The following is a 25,407-nucleotide window of genomic DNA, read 5'->3' on the forward strand; positions in this document are numbered from 1 at the left end:
TTTTTTATAATTTTTAAAATCCACAATAAATATTTATATCTATATATGTTATGAGTAAAATAAAAATACTATGTACTACCAATTTTTAAGCATTTATTATTATAATAATATAAAGAATTAAAACTTAATATGATAATTATGTACCTCTCTCATAGTTTAAATAGATTCATATTTTAAAATAAAAAAAGAACATTTGTGAAGACTCAAGTATATTTTACTTGTTTTGTACTTTTTTTCAACAATTTGTATTAGGGTGTACTTTTTTACAGTACACAGAAAAAATCTAAAGTACAAAATTTAAGGAGAGTACAATTTTTAAATGCTTGGTCTTACATTTGAACTTTTTTCTACTTTTCATTAATATAATGTAAGCTATACCATTTACAAATGAAAAAAATACTGAAAAGCAGTTTTATTCCAATAAATAAAACTAGTTAAGCAAAAGTTTTACCATGCATAAAACAAAATTAGTGAGAAGTCATTTTTTTACCAATGCTTATTTGTGTTCTTTCACCCTGTGAAATATTTCAGTCATTTTTCTGACCTTCGACCTTCGCAAATAATATATAAAGGGTAAAATTTCCGTTTTTAAATGCCCAAATTAACTTTTTTTAATATCAAGTAATTTATAAATACATTTTTGAAAAATTATTAAAATATGGGCCAAATTCGTAAAAAGTAAAAATACCCTTAAAAAAGACTTGTATATAAAAAAGCTAATTGTTCAGTTCTTACATTTTCAAATTTTTCAAGCGTCTTTTCGGACACATTGGAACTATTTTTTGTTGTGATTTTTAACGATTTTGTAATTTGTATAAATTATCTTTAAAAAGATGATGTTTTCTTTAGGCTAATATGTTTTAGTTGAAAACCCTTATTTTATGCTTTTTAAGGAAACTTTTAAAATGTCGTTTTATTACCAAAAACTTACATTTTTTGTCACAAATAAAAAGTAATTAATGTTAGATTTTAAACAAAATAAAGTAATGTTTTAAGATTTTATGAAATACAGTAATTTTAATAAAATTCTTTCCCCAATTTTCCAGCTAAATGTAGTGTATAATAAAAAAGCGTAAATTTGTTCCATAATGTTTAATAATATCTCTTATTTTTTTGTCGTAAAATCGTAAATCTGGTGTTTTTCAAATGATTAATACAAAGGATATGAATATGTTCTTCAATCAAAAGGTTTTTTTTCTTCTAGATTTTTATTCAAAAAAAAGTTTAAACATTTAAAATTAGGATATTCCTATCAAAATTTTCTGGAAAAAAAAAATATTTTTAAAATTTAAAAAGTACTTATCTTTTCCTTAGAAATGACTAAAAATCTAGAAAAAAAGACATAAAATACACTATATTTGTGTTTCATATCATAAAAAGTTAAAAATATGACATTTTGAAAATAAACAGTGGTATAAAAAAACGTTGTTTTTATCAACAAAAAATTCGTTGATTTTTCAGAATTATTTTCGACGATTTTTTTTCATAGAATACAGAATCAAATGCTTTGTTTCAATCAAGGTGCATGTAATATTGGTTATGGGATATGGAATATGTTTGGTAATGGTAAGCTTAATAATTTAACCGTTTCTGAGAATATGTTGGACAAACAAATACACATTCTATCTTTAAGTAGCGCATCTACCAAATAACTATATATCCGCCCGTGTTCAAAGTAACCAAACTAAGACTGTCCTATTTAAACGTTTGAAGACTCGCCCTAAATATACTTTCAAACGGCGACTATGTCACTAAAGGCCTTTAGGGGCATATCTTTAAAAAACAAGTTTTAGTTTTAAAATGAAAAATAAAATTGAGAGGCAGTTTTTTTCCAATGGCGATTTATTAATGGGATACCCTTCCCCAAAATATTAAAAATATAATTCTTCCTTGGAACTAAGAAGCTTCTATGTTAAGGTGAACCATATCGGTCTAGCGAGAACCCAAGCTACAAACAGACAGATGTCCTGTTACTTTTGATTAAGTATAGAGTAGCTGTACTTCTTAGAAGTTATAGTTCCCCCTTTTTTTAGTTTCTTAATAATTTCTTTATGGCTAATACTTTTATAACACCAACTAATAGTGTAAGGGGATTTACTGGTAGAAAGGGGTGAAAATATCAAAGCTCTAAAGTAGTTGTAATTTTTAACGTTTGTATGATCAATTAATCAGATGTATAACTTTCAGGGAAGCCTTTTTTAAGTAGCTCAGTAATAACAAGCTTACAATTTTGATAATTGCAAAAAAAACCAGAAAATTTAATAAAATCAAATGAATAATTTTTTTCAATTGGACGGTTATATGATTTCAAGTAATTTAGAATCAGTTAACAAACAATAAGTTATATTTAATCAAATCAAATATCATGTTTAAGTAATTTCGCTACTAAAGTACGTTCTAATCAATACCCTACTTTAATATAGCAACCTTTGTCCAAGGGTTAGAATCCAATTCTTTTTAATTAAGTCTCAGAAAACTTTAGCTTCGTCTTAACCCAGAGTTATAGAGATAGTACAAAGGACGATAAATCAAATTTCTCATAAATTCCAAGTGTGTTTAATTCTGAACTTATTAAAAGCTGATTTTTAAGGTCAAAATGGGGGATAAAAGGTGTGTCGATCAACCTATAGACAATGTATCGTCCCCCATTACCCAAAACGTCTACTCATAACTTTGTTTTACCTTTCCTATTTTCAAGCAACATTGATAACGGTAAACCCTAGGCCTTAGCGTCCAAAAGTTGGGTTAAAGGGGTATTTATTTACCCCCTCAAACCTATGCAACCCCTTATTTTACCCCCTCAAAATTGACCCTAGGGTGAGTAAAACCCGGCAAACCAGCGTTGCGGAGCCGTTTGATTTTGGTGCAGCTCCGCGGAGCCGTCTGTGATGATGGCGGCTCCGGCTCAAGCTCCGGCTCCGACCTAAAATCAAGAAAAAAATCGACTTATTTTTTTCAATTTTTGATAAAAATGGACTTAAAAAACTTAATAGGGGCAATTGCACATGACAAAACAGAGTTACCAAATTAAAATTTATACATATCTCTTTATTTATCTAGTTTGGAGCCGGAGCCGTTTTTTAACGAAAATTACGGCTCCAGCTCCACAATACTGCGGCAAACTGTAGTAAAAATCGAGGGGAGGACTGCATTATCCTATAAACAGGCGTTTCGCTTTAATACTTTAATTTACTGTTCTTTTTCTCATAAAAGTAATTCTTACTGCGCTTCTTGTGGTCAAAATCAATTTTCTTAAAGTGGAACAGAAAAGTTGTATTTCAGTAATTCAAGGAGAAAAAGTTTACATACAATCTATCTATCCAACAATTGATTTATCTTTTTTCTTTCTTTCTGAAACTTTTTATCTTACTTTTGTTTTTACTTTATCTTTTTTTAAACAGTCTATCTTTTTTTATCGCAAACTCTATAAATTTATCAGTTTTTCTCTCTTTTTAAGGCTTTTTTATCTTCTTATTTTCTCTCTATTTTATAACTCTATCTATATCTCTCTCTCATTCTTTTTCTATCTTTTTATCTGATAGTTTATCTTTTTTCTCCAAGACTTTACACTCTCGTGTTCTCTTAAATATGTATCCCCCCTCTCTCTCTCTCTCTCTCTCTCTCTCTCTCTCTCTCTCTCTCTTTCTCTCTCTCTCTCTCTCTCTCTCTCTCTCTCTTTCCTCTCTCTCTTTTTGTCTCACCATTGCTCTATTTTTCTCATTTAGTTGAGATGGTTTTTTGTCAATATATTTCTTCTAAACTTTTTGTAAACTTATTTTTCTGAGGAAAAAATATACAGGATGATAAAAACAGTTAGATAATTCATAAAATTTATTTCAGGTTTTAATTCAATTTTCCTTAAAAAACATACAGACTTTATAGTATTGATTATAAAGTTGCTGCGTTCTCTAGAGCATACTCTATAGTTGCAGAAATCTTTGTTCAAGTCTCAAATCGATAGGTCGAATCTAACAAGCATAAATTGACAAATAGATCTATTGTTACAGACGAACAAATCATAAGTATAGAAAAACATTGCTTTACAAATTTTAAAATCATCGTTTAAAAAAACTTTTAATTTCATACAATTTAAATTAAAACAAAGCATAACAATTTAATGAACTCGGATAAATATGTCCACAAGAAGCGCAGCAAATTTAATTGTTTTTGTGCTTTCACTTAAATTGAATTGCGAGCACATGGAGTCCCCAGCCATTATTTTTAGATAAATTGAAAATAGAGATAGGTAGTTTTTTTTCTGTTTTTCTCTAACCCTTATGAGTGTCTTAACCCTGTGGGATCTATACCTGCGGTGCATTAGCCCTTTGGGATTATTCTATAGCCGATAACCTAACCTAACCTGATCTAAAACAAAACAAACATTGTTTGCCATACCACATTAAGATGGCTCATTTTAAAAGAAAGAACGTACATTCAGTAACTAAATATATAGTAGCTTCGCTACTAAAATATAAAAATCATTGTTTGAAGTGAAATTTCAAACTTTAATTACTCTTATAAAACTACTCTTTAATATATTTGGCTGTCGGCTGAATAGAACGTTTTTAAATTATATAGCTAAGAAAAAAATATTACGTAGAATAATCGAGTTAAAAAAACAAAGTAAATAGGAACAAAGCCGAGAAAGAAAACACGTTTGTCTTTGACTATTGGACGGACTGACGTAAGTTTTGAAGTCTAGTGCAGCTTTGCTATTAAAAATAGATTTGAATGTGTCATCTAGAGAAAATTAGGAAAGTTTAAATAATGCCTACGCTAAAGGGGTAGTGTATAAAACAGCAAGAAAAAATGCATTAGAAACATTTAAGGACCTTATTATTAATTATGTCTGAATTAACATCGAAACCAGAAGGGAATGTATCCCCCCCCCCCTCTGGCATAGTGGGTTTATAAAACGACCCTATATACCCACATAAAACAGCCAATAGAGGGTATAAAGTTAGAAAGTCACACACCCCTTGAATTTAAGAGGGTAATAATAGTTATTTCTCGCATCGTATTATAAACAGCTTTCCGCGGATATAGAATGTACAAATATGATATTAAAAACAGTTTTTTAGCCCCGAGGTGCCGAAGGCACGGGCTAAAAAACCGGTTTTAATCTTATAATTGTACATTTTTATATTCGTAGAAAGCTGGATATAATACGATGCTAAACATAGTTTTTTTCGTATGGATAAGAACCGGTTCCTATCCACCGGATTCGAATGAATACGAGAAACGATTAATTGACGCTTTTTTACTTTTGAAAGTGTTGATTATGTAGTAGAGGGTGAACACCTAGAGGGATACATCCACTCCCAAAACCATAGAATAACACTAATCTTGTTGTACACCCCATCAATTTGGGTTTCAGAGGATTGTCAAAGTTTTGTTTTTAATATGGAAACTTCGCAAAAACGAAAATTTTGTTCTTCATTGAATAAACATAAAAATTAAAGAAAGGACAAATCAGAATTTTGAAATTTCGTTACAAATTTTCCCACAAACCAAAAACGCGATGAAGTTTCACATTTTTCCCAGGGGATGGAACATTGAATAATCTCCAAACAAATTCCAGTGTGCCAAATTCTGTATTTGGTAGCTAATAATTATTGGAGAAAGAAATGGTACAATAAAAATGGATGTAGAATATACGTGGATATTATGACATGGGAAAAATTGTCGTCAATCTGGCTTGATAAAATGGAACTCGTTTGTTGGTCATTTTGTTTATCTAGTTGGAGAGGAGAGGATGGAGTAAAGGGAGTTATTTTAGCCTACTGCTAGTTTCACTTTATTAGAGAACGTGAAAATCTGGTGTAAGATCCAAGTAATTATAAATCAATTACAATAAACCATTTTGTTTTGATTAAATTATTTTTAGAACGGAAAAAGTCATTTTTAAAAAGTTTTTCATTACTTTGGCCAGGTTTTACATTTAGTACGATAATTCATGAAGCATTTAGGTACAATTAAGAAGACGTAGCTTAACTATTTGCCATTTTTATCTTTTTTACATTAATTTTGTACACGATAAAATCATCCTATTAACCCGATGTTTTAAATGCGTTTTTTCCGACGATAAAGAACAATGTTTTAAGCATTGAAAGCCTATATTAAGTTTCCTGTATTCAAGCAATTTTGCGATAGAAAAAAAGTTTTTTTCCTGATTTGCTTAGCTTTGCTTTTACGAACGTTGTCAACCTCATAAATGCAAAATTAGCAAAAAGTTATTTTTAAAATTAGGTTATGGAAAGGTTTTGTATTAATATTAATAATTTCATTTATAATGGCATGCTTTTTATAAAACTTTTTACACAAAATATTTTGGAAATAGGTCAACACTCTATTGTTGGTTTTGGTAATATTTTATATGCATTGTATCATTTTTTTGTAAGTCTATATTTGTTTGCAGTATGGCTATGAAACCGATTAATTTCCACCAGTTCTCAGCCATACTGAAAAATTATGTATAGCATCGTATTACAGACAATTTTCAAAAATATTAAAACAAAAATAAAAAGATTAATACTACTTTTGTTGGTCAGGGCCTTCATTTTAATATCCGCGGAAAGCTGTATATAATACGATGCGATAAATAAGTATTAAAATCATCGTTTTATACATCTATTGTATCTATTAATCTGTCTAATTATCTATTTATCTTTATTATTATCTATTCATCTATCTTATTATCTATCTATTAATCTATCTAATTATCTATCTATTAATCTATCCATAAATCTATTGTATCTATCTAAATATCTATCTATCTATTTTAGTGAATGGTAAGGGAAAAGAATCTGAAGAGAAAGAGAAGACAGTTGAGAAAGAGGAAGGGTAAGTCAATTTATTATCATTTATTGTCCTAGATGGTCTATTACACCCTTTGACCTCTAGGGGCTTGGTGTCGCGCTTCGGTTTCTAGACCTTTATATACTTTAGACTTAAAGAGTGGCTTCGCTACTAAACATTCATTTTATTATGGATTGCAATTAGCAAATAATATAAACAAATATGAAAATATTTATATGAAAAGTAATTTTAAAAGATAAATAAAAGGTTTTAGGTCAATTTAATTCTTCCCAACTTTCTACGAATACAAGGACCGCCCCTAGGTGTTCAATTTTGTGCAGGGGTAAAACAACCCCCAATCCCAAAATGGATTGTACGCCTTTCTAACATTAAAATCCCCAAACTCAGACACACGTCTAACAGAGCAGCCGTGTTGTTTAATATTTGTACGAAATTATTCCCATAACGCACTAACACATAATTATTTTTAATTAATCCTAGGAGTGCGTCATACTTCATTAAATGGTGTCCAATAAAGTCCCCGAAAACTTAGATAATTGTGAAATCAATAGAATAGTAATTTATCGCATCGTATTATAAATGGCTTTCCGAGGATATTAAAATGGAAAATTATAAGAATAAAGCCGGTTATTATTATGTCGATATATAATATAAGTCAGTTAAAAACAATTTTATTCAATGTCATAAATTAGACTTAAACTTCATTTTAATAGTTTATAAAATGGCAATGGCTGATTTAATATTGAGATGACTTAAATTACATTGATACCCACAGTTTTATAAACACGATCTCTCATTGATGCTTAAAAAACTTTGGGTACCCTTATTATTTTTGTATTATGTTGGTGTCTTATCTTTTACACCAATAATTACAATTCATATTGTTTATGACTGAAGATAATATGCGGAGTCGAAGACACACCATAAAAGACCAACATATATATAACAACATTATAATTTTGGTTCCAGTGGTGGGGACCTTTTCGTCTGTTAGCAAATTGCTTTCTGTTTTTGTTTTTTTAGCGGCTTGGCTGTGTTGATAATTCCGACTTATTGCCTGATATTCAAAGACCCAATTGAAAGTCGTGCCGACTTTAACATACAGCTATTTTCCGTAAATTATCATTGCTAACATAAACCATTCAGAATGCATCTTTTTTGGCAGTAAAAAATTGTATTTCATTGGCCCGTCCATGTATCCCTTGAAATTTGAGTAATTATTATTTATACCCCTTCCCACCCTTTAGTTAATTTATCAAAATAAGATAGTTTCCCTTTAATTAATGGATATATTATATACGGTGAAAATGTTGTTGTCAATTTAGTTTGCTAACATGGACATATATAACTCATTGGTCAGTTCGACGTTCATCCAGTAGGAGGGGAGGGGGGTGGGGTAATTTGTGTTGCTAATGAGAATCGTCAGTATAGCTAGCTACAAGTTTCATTTTATTAGAGTACATGATAATCTGGTGTAAGATCCAAGTAATAATAAATCCATTTTCTTTTATATTTATCAGTGATATAGTAATAAATAGATGGATATTTTAGCCAAATTCCAAAATTAAGCCTTTGGTAGCTGTAAATAATTGGATGAAGAAAGATGTGTAGATTATTTTAACATTTATTGTGCACTCCCTTTCTGTAAAATTAAAACATAGTAACGTTTACTCTTTTTTTAAAAGCGAAGCTTTTCTATAATTAGGGTCGATCCGTCCGTCCGTACGTCCGTCCGTCCGTCCGTAACGGATAGCTTTTTTCGTTAATTTAGGCATGTTAGAATTGTCCTATCTATTTCAAATTCTGCATGGTGATTCCTTTAGTAATTAGGTACGATTTAGAAAGCGTAGCAACTCTATAATCATTACCAAAATGTCCGTACGTCCATTTTAAACTTTGATTTTTTTACTTTTTAAACAACAAATTTTTATGAGTTCTAATCATCCGATTGATCTGATTTTTTGTATAGTGATTCCTGGGACAACAAAGTATAATGTTATTAGCGAAGCAACTCTATAATCAAGTCACTGTTTCAGTGCTTCGCTTTTATGGATGTTGTCATCCTTGTTCTAACTGTCAATAACCATCATAATTTATGACGACAATTGTTTATTGTTTAGGTTCGAGGGAGGGGTGGGGGGGGGGGCCCGGGGGGTGGTCCATTTAAAATTCCAGTTGCCTATTCTTAGATCCCTGATTTATTTACAATTTCCTGTGTCTTATTTCATTTATATCAATACTGTAGCAATGGTTTTCCTATAAAAAAAGATGAAATTGTTATTTATCGCTTAGTATTGTAGACAGCTTTCCGTGGATATTTAAATAAAAAATTATAAGTTTAAAACCAGTTTTGCTGGCTTTGATGAATCGAAGGCCCGAGCTAACAGAACTGGCAATGATATTATGATATTTTTTTTAATATAGGTGGAGAATTATCTGTAATAAGATATTATACGTTCTTTTTCGTTATGGCTGAGAAACGGTTCTAATCCAACGGATAATTATCAGTTTCGAAGCCATACTGAAAAATATTTTAAACCTTCAAAAAGACGTTTGGCTGTTATTATGAGTATTTTTTTTCTAATATTTTGTATGAACAATCAAACTGTTCATACACATATGAATCAGAATGGTTTTATTTCCAACTGGGATCTTTATTATCTAATAATCTATCTATCTATATATTAAACTATCTATCTATACATCTAACTGTCTAACTATATATATATCTATCTATTTAATAAATCTATTTATATCCAACTGTGTTCTAAATTATTTTTTCTTCACCTTTTCGAGAGAGAAAGAGGGAGAAAGAGAGATAAATAGCGAGAAAAAAGAAAGATATCAAAGAATAGGAGAGAGAGAGAGAGAGAGAGAAAAAGAGAGAGAGAGAGAGAGAGAGAGAGAAAGAGAAAGAGAAAGAGAAAGAGAGAAATTACAGACAACTAACAAACAATAGATAGACAGATGGACAAAAATTAATAGATCGAAAAAGAGTAAATAAAGCTAATATAAAAAAAAGATAAAAGAATTTTTATTTTATTTAACTAATTAAACACGGGGAATAAATTGAAGCAAAAAATTATCGACCATTTTTTGTAATTTTATATTAGTAAAATTAACTAAATTTTTTCAGGGATCTCAAGGGATAAGACAATGGATCAAATCATAAATTAATGTACATCCCCAATCATGATAAACTAGATTAAAATTGGTTGAACAATTTGTTAGTTTGTTCCATACAAATTTAGATTGTAAATGAACTAAATGTTTTTAAGACAACGAATGTGCTTATAAAACTTTGGGTACCACTATAATTTACTAGTCACTGTCCCCTCCCTTCCCGGCAGACTATGGAAGATTAAAATTTAGAATAATACCAGATCATATTGTTTTAATAATTTTAAACGCAAGGTTTTAAATCGATAGGACGATTTTAGCTTACTAAAAGTAAGAAAAATTTGGTTCCAGGACAAACGCAGGAGTCCCAAACGTCGGAGTGGACAAACGCAGGAGTGTTAAAATATTAATTTTATTAAGTATTACTATACATATTAGGTTAGGTTAAGATATGAATGAACAAATAAGCCCCCCGCAGGGGTTAGGAATTTAAAAAACCTGCAAGATGGTCTAAAATAGGTTAGGTTTGCGTTTGTCGTAGAACCAAAAATTTCTGTATAAAAATAGAAAGATAATTTGAAATTAATTCCACTAAACATATAAAAGGAAAAAGTCTAAATTAGATTTTCAGAATTTCGCTAATCCTAAAAACTTACAACGTTTATACATATTTCCAAGAGAAGCTTTTATATAAAATGGATCTTTCCGTCTGTAACAGATAGCTTTGAACAACATTGTACTTGTTAGAATTGTTCTATCGATTTGAAGTAAATATGATGTATTTTCAGTTACAAAATCTAATTTATAAAGCGTAGCAACTTTATAATAATTACAGTACGGTTGTCTATGATGATTATATTAACTTGAGATGTGAAGAAATAGCTTAAAACAATCCCAAGACATTTATAAAGATTCCCTGACAAATATAACCATTTCTGACCAACATTTTCTGAGATCTTTAGCTTTATTCAGACACCAAAAAAAACCTTGATATGAATATCGGTTGCGCCCCTAGCATGTAGGGATAAAAAGATAGCCTCAAACCATCCCAAGAACGATGTTAAGCTTTACCAAAATGTGGAATCGGTTCAATAGTTATCGAAATCTAAAGCTACTGTTAAAATACCCTAACTACTTTCTCATGGGATAGTTACATTACATGTTATTGTTTGACTATCTAAGGACATTGTATTTCATAGATAACAAGGATGACAACATCCATAAAAGCGAAGCACTGAAACGGTAGGACAAACAGACATTAATACTTGTATAGTGTCAGGACTGAATAATCAGAAAATAAAAGTATAAGAGTCGAAGGAAAATTGTAAGTAAATTTGATGAAAAACTGCTTGATACTGGATAATGTTTATGGACATTTTTAGACTTAGTTATAGAGTTGCTTCGCTTATAATATTGTACTTTGTTGTCCCAGGAATCAATATACCAAAAATCTGATCAAACGGATAATTAAATCACACAACAATTTGTTGTTAAAAAAGTAGAAAAATCAACATGTTTAAAATGGACGTACGGACATTCTGGTAATGATTATAGAGTTGCTACGCTTTCTGAATCGTACCTAACTACTACAGAAATACCATGAAATCTAACATGCCTAAATCAACGAAAAAAAGCTATCTATCTCGGACGGACGTACGGACGGACCGACCCTAATTATAGAAAAGCTTCGCTTTTAAAAATGCTATAATTCTTACTTATTAAAATTCCTACTTATATCTTCGTCCATTTTTTGTATGAATTTGTATGAAATCTTCTACTATAAGGAATCTTAAGGGATAAGAAAATAAAGAAAAAGATTTGTTGATAAACTAAATTACCCTTTCTGCAGATAAAAAAAATATTGGTTAAAACGTTTAATCACTTCTAGGTTGAACCAACCAATCAGTATTCGATTAAAGTCCCCAGATTTTTCCATAACTAACAGTCCAATGGCCGCTCCCTTCCTCCCTGGCTATTCCAAAAAAAATAGGATTACCCTCTCCTAAAATTGAATCTAAAATTAATCATGGAAAAATGAAACAGTAATCATGTTTTCTGCTGTAATTTTATCAACATAAGATATAAAAATGTCAATAATATGTCGGCCCTGACCATTTAAAAAAAAAAATTCATAAAATATTAAAATTGGTTGTTAGCACAATAGCAAGGACTTTCAACAAATCTCAAACGGGGGTTTAAAATTCCTCCCCCCCCCCCCTTAAAAAAGGGTGTATTACCTATATCTTTATGTCTGACCATTTTCATATGAATATGATTTGAATTCAACATCAATAGAAAAAATTTCAAAAAAATCGGTGGATTTTTTATCCTACCTGGTTAAAATAGAATTTTATGCTAAATTGAAAATAAATTTATATCTTCTAATTCTATAAATTAAAAAAAAGAAATATTTTTTTTGGAAGGGTGGGAGGGAAGGATAAATTCTAAAGACCAAAACAAAATAGCCAAACACCTGCCTTTACTAATACCAGACCAATACATTTTCGAGATCTTATTGTACACAAATCCAGCAGCTACAAATTGCCAAAACACAATATCTGAAGGGATAAGACAATGGACGAAAAATTGATGCACACACTAGATAATGATAACAGAATAACCACTTCAGTAATAAGTTTTTCAGCCAACTATTAAGAGAACATGCTTATAAAACTTTAGGTACTAGTTTAATAAGTCCAATGTTTGTTTTATATAGAATATACATTTCCAACTATATGAATATAATAAAATATTGATCAAAAGAAAACATGTTTCTTATTTTGGTGTTCTTTCAACTTGGCAATTCTACAAAACTTCATGTTATCATTTATTCTAGAACTAGCGACTACGCCCCTAGAGGCCTTCCCTCACTTTTAATTATAATTTTAAAAGAAAAAAACAAAAGGCGCAATTTCTCTTGATAGGGTGGTAGTATCCTTACCCAAAATAGTTAAAAACCTTCCAATGACATATGAGAAGCTATATTGTAAAGGAGAATCATATCGGTGCAGCGAATAGTGCAATCCTGTTACTTTTTATATTTGTCTACGTGTGTGTAAATTTAGCTAATGTGTAATATTGTCTGTATTGTATTAACATAATTCAATATTCCTTTTCCTTTTAAAGTGGGAGTAACAATCTATGGTTAGCAACTTTAAAACATATTCTAAAATTCTTAAATTATATCATAAAATCCAGGGTTAACAACTCCAAATATATTTCTCAAAATATATAAGGTTCTCAATTGTCAAAATATATCTTAAAATACAGAGTTGTTAAATCTAGAAATTACTGTTTTTTCAACTCAAACAATTTTTATAAAATACATTGTTCATTCCTGTTAAGAAATTAAGTTACCTATCTAACTAATCTATACCCTTTCTATTATCCTCTATCTATCTATCAATCCATTCAGGTTAAATAATATAGATTTATTTTCTATAAACTTCTACATAAATAATTCAATATTTTACAGAGTAAAAAGTTTTCCTCAAAAACAACCACATCTCCGTACTACTATACAGCTATAAGTAGTGGATGTAGAAAAACGTGGATATTATGACAGGGGAAATATTGTTGCCAATTTAGATTGCTAACATGGAACATATTGGCCAGTTAGTTCATCTAGTAGGAGGGGAGGTAATCGTTATTTTATCCCGCTACAAGTTTCACTTTATTAGAGTATATGAAAATCTGTAGTAAGATCAAAACTATAGTATATCCATTTTATAACTAATATACAAGATATGTTTAGCTACCAATGTATATCTTAATTCAGATAGTTTTTTTTAATTACTAAGTAAAATTGTCAATATTGTATAAATATATACTGAATAAGGTTAAGGGGAAAGAAATAAAATAGAATATTTTTTTTGTGTTGGAATACATTTAAAACTGACCTTTTATTTCTATCTATCTATCTATCGATCTATCTATCTATCGATCTATCTATCTATCTATCTATCTATCTATCTATCTATCTATCTATCTATCTATCTATCTATCTATCTATCTATCTATCTATCTATCTATCTATCTATCTATCTATCTATCTATCTATCTATCTATCTATCTATCTATCTATCTATCTATCTATCTATCTATCTATCTATCTATCTATCTATCTATCTATCTATCTATCTATCTATCTATCTATCTATCTATCTATCTATCTATCTATCTATCTATCTATCTATCTATCTATCTATCTATCTATCTATCTATCTATCTATCTATCTATCTATCTATCTATCTATCTATCTATCTATCTATCTATCTATCTATCTATCTATCTATCTATCTATCTATATATATATATATATATATATATATATATCTATCCATCTATCTATCTAAAACCTGATATAATTTAGCAGCGATACCGAGAGCTCGGAGGACACTCAAACCGCCGTAGCGGTTAACGGAACCGCCACAGTCGCATCCAACGGAGCCGCTACAAACGGAGCTGCTGCCAACGGAGATGCGGAGAAGGGAGCCGACGGAGATGCTACAGAGACAGATGGAGCCGCCGCCGCTACAACTGCTAATGGAAAACCTAAAGCTTCCCTCCCTGAAAAGTAAGTTTTTTTAACAAAATAAACAGCTGCTTTATAATTAGAAATATCCATACGTTGGTCTGTACGTCTTTAAGAAATGGTATGGGGGTAAAGATGAATGCATCTTGGCTGCTATTTCAGATAGATGGCTGAAAATTTTAGTGAATACTCCTTCATTCAAAATATAATTCAAATGGTCCGTCAGTCCTTGATTTATTTTGGAATTAAATTTGATCGCCTCCTGTTTGAAATAGACGGCTGTTTTTTCAGGTAAAAGAACTTCACTGTAAATTATAATTATAAATACACAGAATTTTAAATCATATAATATACAAAGACTATTTGATTAAAATACATTGTAAAATTTAAATACTAAAATATAAGAAGAAGGTATTGTTAACCCAATATATTCCCCCTTCTGATATCAAAACCAAAAAAAAAGAGAATTATCTATAAATATATAAAATGATAAGAATTGAAATGACAAAGATCCTTTGTGTTATTACCCACAAAAGACATTTTTAGAGTAATAACAAAGACTATTTTGTCAAAAAGCAGCGAGCATCTCATAAAATGTGAAAATAAGTAAACATAAGAAGAAAACGAGACTGAGGCGTTGGGGCTAGGTTCGAATCTCGGCCTACAATTGCGTCATAACTTAAAACGTTAAATATGGTTCCTAGATAGAGTTAGGAGACTGCCTTGGCCCAAAACAGGCACAACATATTACCATACACAGTTAGGAATTCCTGACAAAGTTGTGCAATTAAAGAGTTGGTTGTCTTTACGACATTTAGCCGTTTAACCTTGCACTTCCTTTGAAAGGTTTGGCACCAAAATAAATTATAAAAGATCTTGTGGTGTATCGTACGCAAGATGTTATCCAGGTTAAAATTCAGATAAAAGGGGAAAGAGGAAAATGAAGTGACGTTAATATTACAGGCAGACCGACAGACCCGAAGAATAACAAATTAAGAAATAAATAGTTAACATAGGCAAACATTTATGTAATTTATTATGAGAGAATTTCTAGACACATAGACAAATATCACATGATTAAATTGATTAAAATTCCTGAAATATGAAACAAACTTGTAGAGGTACTACGATTGAAACATTACAACTCTACAAAATATCTTTTATGTCAGATTGAATTACAATATTTTAAATTGGCTTTCAATTATTATTTCCAATAATGGATATACTAATACCTGGATCGTACACCACCAGATTTTCATGTTCTCTAATAAAGTGAAACACGCAGTGGGCTAAAATAACGATTCCCCCTTTCCACTCTCTTTACCCCTCCGCTCAGCTCCTACCGAATGAACGAACTGAACAATAAATAAATTCCATGTTAGCAAGCTATATTGCCGACAATTTTTCCCTTGTCATAATATCCATGTATATCATAAATACATTTTTCCAATGGACAATGGAACCGTCACCCAAGGATAAATATTATACCACTAACTTTTTTACTATTGATTTTTTAAAATTGTTTTAATTACAGAATATGATTCTGTAATAGATAAAAATATACCGATTTATTTTATTTCACTTATGACCATTTTTAGTTACCTGAAAAAAATTTAAAAAAACTCCATAAAAAATAGATTATTTTTAAAGGCATCTATCCATCAATTTATCTATTGACTTTTCTATCCATCAATCTATCAATTTTATCCATCCATCTGTTTATTTGTCTAGTTATTATTATATCAATCCATTTATCTATTATTCTTGCATACATCTATCCACCTATCTCTCAATCTATTCATCTCTATTGATTGATTTATCTATCTATTATTCATCCATCCATTAATATATATGTTATTTTGCAGAATGTCGAGCCTATTTATCGCATTCAAGAAGGCCATCCCCTCCCCAAGAAAATCTGCGAGCAGCCAAGAGAGTGAGGAGGTGAGTTTTTGTTGTTGTTGTGGCTATCCAATGCTAGAGCATATTTTTAGTAGCAAAGCTTCTCTGCAAGTGTATATTAGTTTTTATCATGGATCTAAAGGGACAGGACAACGGCCGATGAGTTGTGTACATAACCAATGATGATGCATAAAAATACCCCTCCATAGGTTACAATTAGTGGTTGACATTCAACTTGAATGAATCAACAAATCAAAAGTCAATAAAAGTTCCCGAAGATATTAAGCCATCGATTATATAACTTTGGGGACTAGTGTAACACAGCCCAAATATTAATCAATACTGTTCTATGTCCATATAGCTTTGACCCTAAAATTAGTTTGTTAAAAAGTTTTAAAAAGTCAACAAATGAAAAAAAAATGTGATCTCAAAATGTTGAAAGTAAAATTTCTTGGTAAAAGTTTAATTAAAAATGTGTCAATGTGTATAGCTCAGGCACACAGGGATACAACAATGGGCAAGAAATTAATCTCCCATTGCGCCTTTAAAATCAGGGAGGAACGGGACATTGGGCTGTTTATTACAACAACGTTTTCTTATTCGCTGGCTCGACAACTTTAAGTACTTTTATTAAACTTTGATTGTTTGGTTCAGTAAGTTGAGTGCCAAAATGTTTCAGCCACATATTGTAATTTACAAAAGGTGTAATTTTGTGTATCATCATTGGGGGTGTACATTAATTTATCCGCCATTGTCTTATCCCTTTAGATCACTGCTCTAAAATAGCTTATGGTTACTTGGAGAAAGAAATGGGTGTAGATTAATTTAGTCACCATTGTCTTATCCCTTCATATCCAGTGTATCTAAACTATTGTTCTAGATAATTAAATTTTAACATGGAAAAAGAAATGGCAAAATTTAACAAAAATATTTTATTCTTGCACTTGGATAACTGAGGGAGAGGGGAGATTTGACAGTAAATTATACTATAGTATGTAAAGTCTGAAAAATACATTCCCATATAAACGAGCTTTGAACTCTAGATATCTTTTATTGAATCTTGATTGGTTAGTTCTAACTCGAAATGTCCAATTTTTTCAGTCAATATTTTAGAACTGCATTGGGGATGTACATACATCATTAGTGTTCATTGTCTTATCACTGAATCGTCACACGTCATTCAGACAACCAATTCTTAATTACACAATCTGTTAAAAATATCATAATTGTAATTTATTCTCAGTCGCTTTTGCCTAAATCTCTGAAATTCACTGAAAGTTTTGGTGGAAATTTTCATAAAAGTTTTCCTTTACAAGCACACAACAAAGTTGTTAGGTATACTATACACAAGGGCTCTAAAGGGATAAGACAATGGCTGATAAATCAATGTACTTCCCCAACGATGATAAACGAAATTGCCAATTCTGTCCCAGATACTATACAAGATATACATATATTGTACTGTGAACTACATTGGTACTTAAAGTTTTGTAACTAAATACATTATCTTCCTTGTTGGCTTCGAAGCTTAGGATACTTTTGTTGATTTTTGATAAAATTTATTGGGTGGTACAAACTAGCAATAGCTAGGTACCTAAACTTTTTTACAAATAATTTTAATCTCAAGAACTGGTTATTTTGTTTATTATAACTGGGGATGTATCTCAGCATTGTCTTATACTCTATACAACTAAAATTATGCTACATTAATAGGTTTTGTTATTAAAGAAACTATGTCTGATAAATACTTGTTCTCCATATTTCTTCATTATTAGATTGCTGGGTTTGTTTAGCTTCGCTTTTATTAATGTTGTCATCCTTGTTTTCCAAGAAATTTACTTTTACATGACCTATTTTATCTTATATATCTTTTTCCATTTATTTAATGTATAATTCTGAAAAGTACTTATAAGATCAAACGTTGGCTCTCAAATAGTCCATGTTTTACCATTTTAGAAGCATAGCTACTTTATAACATGGTTATTTTTCGTAGTCCCTTTCAACTTTGATTGGTTGGTTCATTAAGTTGAGTTTTCAATCGTTTCAATTACTAAATGTGATAAACAGAAGGGAAAATTTGGAGTATCAATTTGGGATGTACAGCAATTTATCGACCACTGTCTTATCCCTTTAGATCTCTGACTTGTTTGACTGATTATCGACACATTATGACAGACTACTATTGTCGATATATTGTTGGCTTGTTATTGTTGCGCCACTAATAGTTATTATTGTCCTCGTTGTAAATTTATTTAGTTCTTTGAAGAAAATAGAAAAAAGGTTGGCAAGATATATATATACATACGATAAACATATAAAGGTTTTAAAATTATAGGCATATTTTAACAAATAAATAGATAACAAAATTTAAATTTTAGGTGAAAATAAAGATATCAAAGGTTTCTCCTATGCAGAGTTTCGAATCTGTAAGTTTTTAAAAATCAATGTTTTTTTTGTGTGTTTTGTCTTGTTGTCTGTTGGATGTTTTGTCTATTTTGCTTCACTCATCAATCAAAAATTAAGATTAAAGAGAAAATAATTTTAAAAATAGCATTACGTAATTATGGAAATCTTGAAGGCAAAGTAGGTTTTTCTCCTTTTTGTCTTATTGTTTTAGTTTAATTTTCTAAGACTAATAATTGTCTTTTGTTACTGATAAAAAGACGACATTAAAATACAATCAATCAATAACAATAGCAAATAACAAAACAATAAAACGTTTTAATAGTAATTGAGTTTGGTTACGATTAAGACCAGTTTGACCTAATAAGCGCATTTGACTGGTAGCTTACACCCAACTTTACTGAAGTATGTGAAAAAATGTCCCTCTTTTATACTGATTGATTGTATCTAAATGTCGTCTTTTTATTGGGCCCAGCATATTGCCGCGTTTAGCAACGTGCATTATACCTGAAACAAAGTCGACCGTAAAACCTAGTAGATGAGAATATACGAAGATGAAGAAGTTATTCTGTTTTAAAATGCAGAAATTCTAGTCTTTACCTATTTATGCTCAGGGGCGTCCAAGCTTTTTTGTTTTTTGGGGGGGGGGTAAAAATTTTTTAAGTGGGGGGTAATTCGTTTTTTGGGGGTAAATACCCCCTCCTAAATGGTTGGGGGTGGCTACGGCACCCCCAGAGTAGGGGTAAAATTTAAATGGGGTGGTAATCACCCCATTACCCCCCCCCCTTGGACGTCTACGTTTATGCTCCTACCCCTTTGTTCTACTAATTAAAAAACACATTGTTCTTAAAACTCTAAAAATGTTTATTTTCAAAGAAATAGTTGTTTTTCACTTAATGTACAACTATGTTTTTCACCTAGAATCACAATTAGAAGGCTGACAAGTTTTTTCTTAACTTACAATGTGATAAAACATAAAAAAATGCTCTATAAGAAGTGAACATGATTGAACATAATTGAAAAGAAAAACATGATTATTTAATTGGCGGAAAAGTTAAAAGTTTTCTCTTAGAGTTAAGGTGGGGTGGGGTTGATGGATGGTAAGCCTTTGTTATATTTTTAGTTATCACATATGATGTTTGAGGGGCAGTAAATGAAATTTTCCTAGATTTTTAAATTTTAATCGGAAACACCCCACCCCATTGTAGACACCTGGGGTGTTTTTTTCGGGGGGGGGGGGCGGTTGGGTATTTTGTGTTGTCCCTGGCACATTTTAAAGAGGAAGTTTTCAAGATAAGAAAATTATATCAACTTTCTTACTATACCATTACCAGATTTTATGACGTACAGGACTAGCAGAAAAAAAATACTGGAAAAACAAATGTATAAAACTTGTTTATAAATTTTCTTTAGTTTAATATCTGTTTTTGTTGTGATTTTAATCGTTTCTATTTATGTAGCTTTTTTTGGAAATTTTTCTTCAATTTCTTTGAACAAACAACATTTGGGATTGAAAAAAAACTCAAATTGCTTTTTGAGAATGTTTCTTCTTTATATGTTTTATGTACATTTTATCCTTGTTTGCTATATTTATTCTATTATTTTTGCTGTTTTTTTCAATTGAAACATTGCCTATTCGGTGTTTTTATTTTGATTGGTTGTTAATTTTTGTGTTTACTGTTTCATATTGTTAAATATTTTATGAAAATCTATGTTTTTTGCATTTCTTTAAAGTCTATATATCTAAACATCTATTACCTATCTATTTAACAAAACCACCTTACAATCAAACTAAGGGCCAAATCCTAAACAATTTCTGAGGCTAGTACAGCAAATTTGATAGGATTTGGCCTAACATGTTTCTTTCTTACATAAAATCTAAACTATTTCCATCTTTCTATTAATTTATCTACCTTTCATTCGCTATATTTATCTAAGGTTAAAAATTTTAAAAATGGAGATCAAAGACGATATTGCTAATCGATGTATCATATCACTATCTTTCTATCTAGTTGAAGAAAAAAAACACGGAAATCCAAGGAGTTGAAAACAAAGACGACATTGTTTATATATCTATCTATTTAGTTGAAAGACAGCACAGAAATCCAAGGAGTTGAGAACAAAGACGACATTGTTTATGCTGATCTGGACAAAACTGCCCTTTCTGATGGTAAGTTCATACTTTTTATCAGGGGTAGCTATTCTAAACAAAAATTCTTTAAAAAATCACAAAACCTTATAAAGTATCAAGTGGTTTATATTGTTTTTGTCATGTAACTGAAGAGGGATAATAAAAAAGGGGAAGAAAAGGGGAAGGGGGTTGTGGGGACATTTTCATTTAGAGTTGTTTGTCAGATTAGCATTCCCTTGTCCCTGACTTTTTATATTTCAATATATTTCTTTGATAATGCTGTGCTGTAACTTAAAATATAAAGTAGGTTTTTTTGTCTAAAACTAAAGGGTTTGGAAAAACCTTGTCTTAATTGGTTGGACTTTTCAGGTAGGCTTTAAGCTATTTTATGACCCTACGCCCTTCTAGAGGCAAGGATTAAAGCAAGTAGTAATTTAAGTAGTTTCATAGAATTATTTGTTTGTTCATTAGTATCTCTCTAACTAAAACCATTTGTTTCCCAATTTAGGAGAACTTCACATTGGCACATTAGGCCCGGGAAGGTTTAAAACATTTGAAACTTAAATCTTATGATGGTTTTAGGCTATTTTGTTCACCTTACATTGAACTAATGTTACTATTTTTTAGGTAACACAACAGTAACAGTAGAAAATGAGAAGACAGAATATGCTGAAATCAAACCTAGCAATGTTTAAAAAACACAACATTTATTTTAACCTTAAAATATCCTAAATTGTAATTTTAATGTATTTATTTAAATGTATCCATATTTAATAACTGCTTTTCCATACAAAAGCTTCCTAAATCCAACTTAAAATGGTTGTAAAAATTATCAAAAAAGATACATTTTGTGTACTTTTTTTCTTCCAAAAATCTTCCTTTCTAAATTATAATCTCCCATTTTATATTTAATTTATAATACAAAAAAGAAAATACTCTAAAAGTGACAAAAAAAGTTTTGTTAAACTTAAGAGCACTTTTTTTTATTCATTCTTAAAGAAACTTTTGTGAAAACACATATCAAAATTTTTAGCACATTTTTATGAATACAGGGAGGTCGTTATATCTGGAAAATTTGCAAAAAAGATATTAAAAAAATTAAAATCTTATTAATGAATTTAATGATTTTTTACAAAGCAATTTTTGGCTATTCAAAAAAAGAATTTTTCTTGAAAAGAAAGCATTTAATTTAAATGAAAGAGATAATAATGATTACCCTGTAGATCATCATATTTAGCTTATTTTTGTCAGGTTTTCATCTATTTATATATACATTTTTATAGTCATATGAAAGAACAGCAATATTTTTTAAGCTTATATATATTTTAATAGCTATAAAATAAAGAATGATTTTAATAAATTTTCACATAAATCTGTGATTTAATGAAAAAAGAATATGCATTTAATAAAGATATTGCAATAAAAAAACTTTCTGCTTTATACACAATTTTGAGATTTTACCATATCATAAAGTAACTATATTTATTATTACAGCAAAGTAATGTAAAAATGGGATATAAGTTACCTTTTAAATTATAATTTAATTAAAATTAAGTACCAAACTATTATATTTTTTAAGGCCTAAGCTTACCATATGAAAAAAAACTAAATAAATCCTGTTACCATATAAATTAAATGTGCTTATTGCATGCCAGTGAAAAACCAATAATTTTACATTTTTCACTCTTAAAAACAGAAATTAAATATTTTTTACAAATGTAATATAAGAAATTAATGTTTTATTTTTTAGAGTAAAAAATACATTTTTTTAATGTAATAAATTCTTATAATAGGGGAAAACATTTTTTAACAAATAACATGTTCAATTTATCATTATGATATATTTATGTCATTAGAACAAGATAATTAAGAGAGGGAGTTTACAAAAATACCAATAATTAAACATATACAAATACTAGGGGGTTAAAAATACTGTAATTCATTTTTTTTCTACAACAGTTAGGATTTTGAATAACTTATACTTAACAGAGAATTAAACAAAATTAGATTTAGATAGCTAGATTTATTTACTATTCAATGTTAACCATATAAGTTCTTGAAAATTCTAATTATGATTTATAATAAATTTATACAGTGTGGACCATGAAACCAACTATTTTAACTGTTTAATGTTTATCTGTTTTGATTTTATGAATGTGCATTGTATTTATGTGTAATTGTATATTGGAATAATAAAACCAAAGATATTCATTGTCTAAGTTTTTTTTGGCTAAGCTACTTATTAACTTAGGTATGTCTGTCAAAGAAGAAAGGGTGGTAATTAAACAATACATAAGGAATAGGACAGTGGGGAGTCATTTTTAGAAGACGATGTTTTTTTTAAAAAAAAGGGAGAAATTACCTTCCTAAGATTTGACCTCATATGGGCTAGGTATGAACTATAATCGATGTTAAAGTGTCTATGGAAGCGTCATGGCATTCTTTACAAATAACTCTATACAACCTTTAGTTGGATTGTCAATGTTTAAAGCATCAGTGTCCAAACTTTCCAACCATTAATCTTAAGTCACAATAGGATATATTTTGTTTATCATAAATTGAGATACATTAATATGTTGTTCATCCAGGGATCTAAAGTGATAAGACAATGGACGATAAATTGATGTACACCTCCAATGATGAAACACAAAATTCCCTCCTTCTGTAGATTGCAATCAGTGGTTGAGGTGTTTGGACACTCCAATCAATGAACTAGAAGTCAAAGTTCTATAAAAATCCCCAAAGTTGTCGAGACAACTAATAAGAAAACGTTAATATAAAACTTTGGGGAACAATATTATAGTCCCCTCCCTTCTTGCTAAATACCCCTGGTAAGTAATATACAGTAAAAACTAGGGTTGGCAATCTGGATCCGGAATCCGCCCAATTTTTGGGCCAATTTTGAAATCCGGATCCGGATCCATTTTTTAATAGCGAATTCCAGGTTCTCAATGTGTATGCTAAAATTAGCGTCTTGAGTTTTTTCTTTCAACTCTCGGTTTTCAATCTTTTAAAATTTGGTTCGATTCTCGGAAGTGAATTATAGAAAACACCAAGAAAATTAACTTTTAGGACATATATAGCACTTAATTTTTTTAATTTTTTTAAAAAGCTTTTTAAAATACTGCCAGAATCCGGAATCCGAATCCGGAATCCACCAAAAATAAGAATCCGGAATCCGCAAGGAATCCGCCACTTTTTTTGACGGATTCTTTTAAGAATCGGAATCCGAATCCGACCCAAAAATTCGACGGATTGCCATCACTAGTAAAAACAAGAAAATGTGTAGAGAATTAGACTAGGCTGTATTGATTCATAGTAATGCAAGTGAAAACAAGAATTACGACATCCAAAACAAGAAAGCCAAATGATGCTTTATTTAAAAGTACGTTCATGATACTCAGGGATAAGGGATAGGAAACCTGGCCATTAATTAGGTCCCGGCCTAGATTCTAAAGGGATATTGCAACTATTACAAATTACTATCAAACTGGCGGATGCTCCCAAGTAGCTATAGCTCTAAACCAATAAGAATCGGCCTGTTTTTAACAACCAATCACCAATTGGCGAAAATTTTAGAAGCAGACAATTCCAGAAAAAATAATGATTTCGTCTGCTACTAAAAAATAAATATAAATGGTGTTAGATCACATTAGCTTAATTATTAAATCTGCTTAGAGTTAAACATTAAAAAAGGGCCATATAGAAAAAACAAAAATAACGGGATTATTTTTTGGAAAGGAGGTAGCTACGAATTTTCATTTGGTAATTTATAAATTAGATGTTGTATTTTGAATTTTAAAAATTTAATACGGAATTGATACAACACTTTAACCCTAATATATGTACAATACACAATACAACACAGTACAAATATATCACTACATAATAGAATCCAAAGAATACTTGAGAGAATGTTACCCAAGTGCATATTAATTTATTTATTTTGAATTTTAATTAGCAATGAAATTTTCAAATAAAATTTTTACTCATTAATAAAAATGCAAATAATACAAACTAAAATCTGGCTGAGGGAAACCCAACGATAGCTTTCTGACAGTTCAAATTACCAAAGTAAAAGATAAAAAAATTTTGGGAGAGAAAAAACTTCATTTTAACAAAAGCCATTAATATATAGGTTTATAAAAAGTTATGTTTTTTACTTTAAACTAGCTACCTGAATTTGATTCTATACTTTATCTACACACACACACACAGCTTTTTTATTAGCGTTTTATACGAAGCACTGCGCCATCCCAAAACTGGTTTATTAGGCTAGAAATAGGCCTAGGCTTGAAATAGGCCTGAAATAATATTTTCCTACGTTTCCCATCCCTTATCCCTGATGATACTAGGTTGAAGAAAATTTGATAATTAAATAGCTCTTACACTAAAATGAAAATAAATCCTGAAACAATCAATGCATCAAAAATTATACAAAGCATTGCTTTTTGAATACATTAGTTGCTTCGCCCCTAGTCTCTAGGAACTTCGCAC

At 30.0% G+C, this 25,407-nt stretch overlaps 1 protein-coding gene across 8 annotated transcripts in view; it reads left to right on the plus strand.

Moving 5' to 3' along the window:
• Positions 1 to 23,121, plus strand: part of LOC145329090 (fasciclin-3-like) — a 243,259-nt gene extending 220,138 nt beyond the window's left edge. For 2 of the 8 annotated variants that reach the window (XM_080173112.1, XM_080173114.1), the window contains 6 exons: positions 6,786 to 6,843; positions 14,313 to 14,516; positions 16,340 to 16,418; positions 18,755 to 18,802; positions 20,865 to 20,949; positions 21,538 to 23,121. In XM_080173112.1, coding sequence (XP_080029238.1) covers positions 6,786 to 6,843; positions 14,313 to 14,516; positions 16,340 to 16,418; positions 18,755 to 18,802; positions 20,865 to 20,949; positions 21,538 to 21,605 — 542 coding nt within the window. In that variant the 3' untranslated portion in view covers positions 21,606 to 23,121. The remainder of the gene's footprint in view (positions 1 to 6,785; positions 6,844 to 14,312; positions 14,517 to 16,339; positions 16,419 to 18,754; positions 18,803 to 20,864; positions 20,950 to 21,537) is intronic. The other 6 variants (XM_080173113.1, XM_080173115.1, XM_080173117.1 and 3 more) reach the window with 3 other exon arrangements.
• The last annotated feature ends 2,286 nt before the right edge of the window (positions 23,122 to 25,407 follow it).

This window comes from Acartia tonsa, chromosome 9, assembly GCF_053477335.1.
Source record: "Acartia tonsa isolate MP-2025a chromosome 9, ASM5347733v1, whole genome shotgun sequence".
Classification (NCBI taxonomy): Eukaryota; Metazoa; Arthropoda; class Copepoda; order Calanoida; family Acartiidae; genus Acartia; species Acartia tonsa.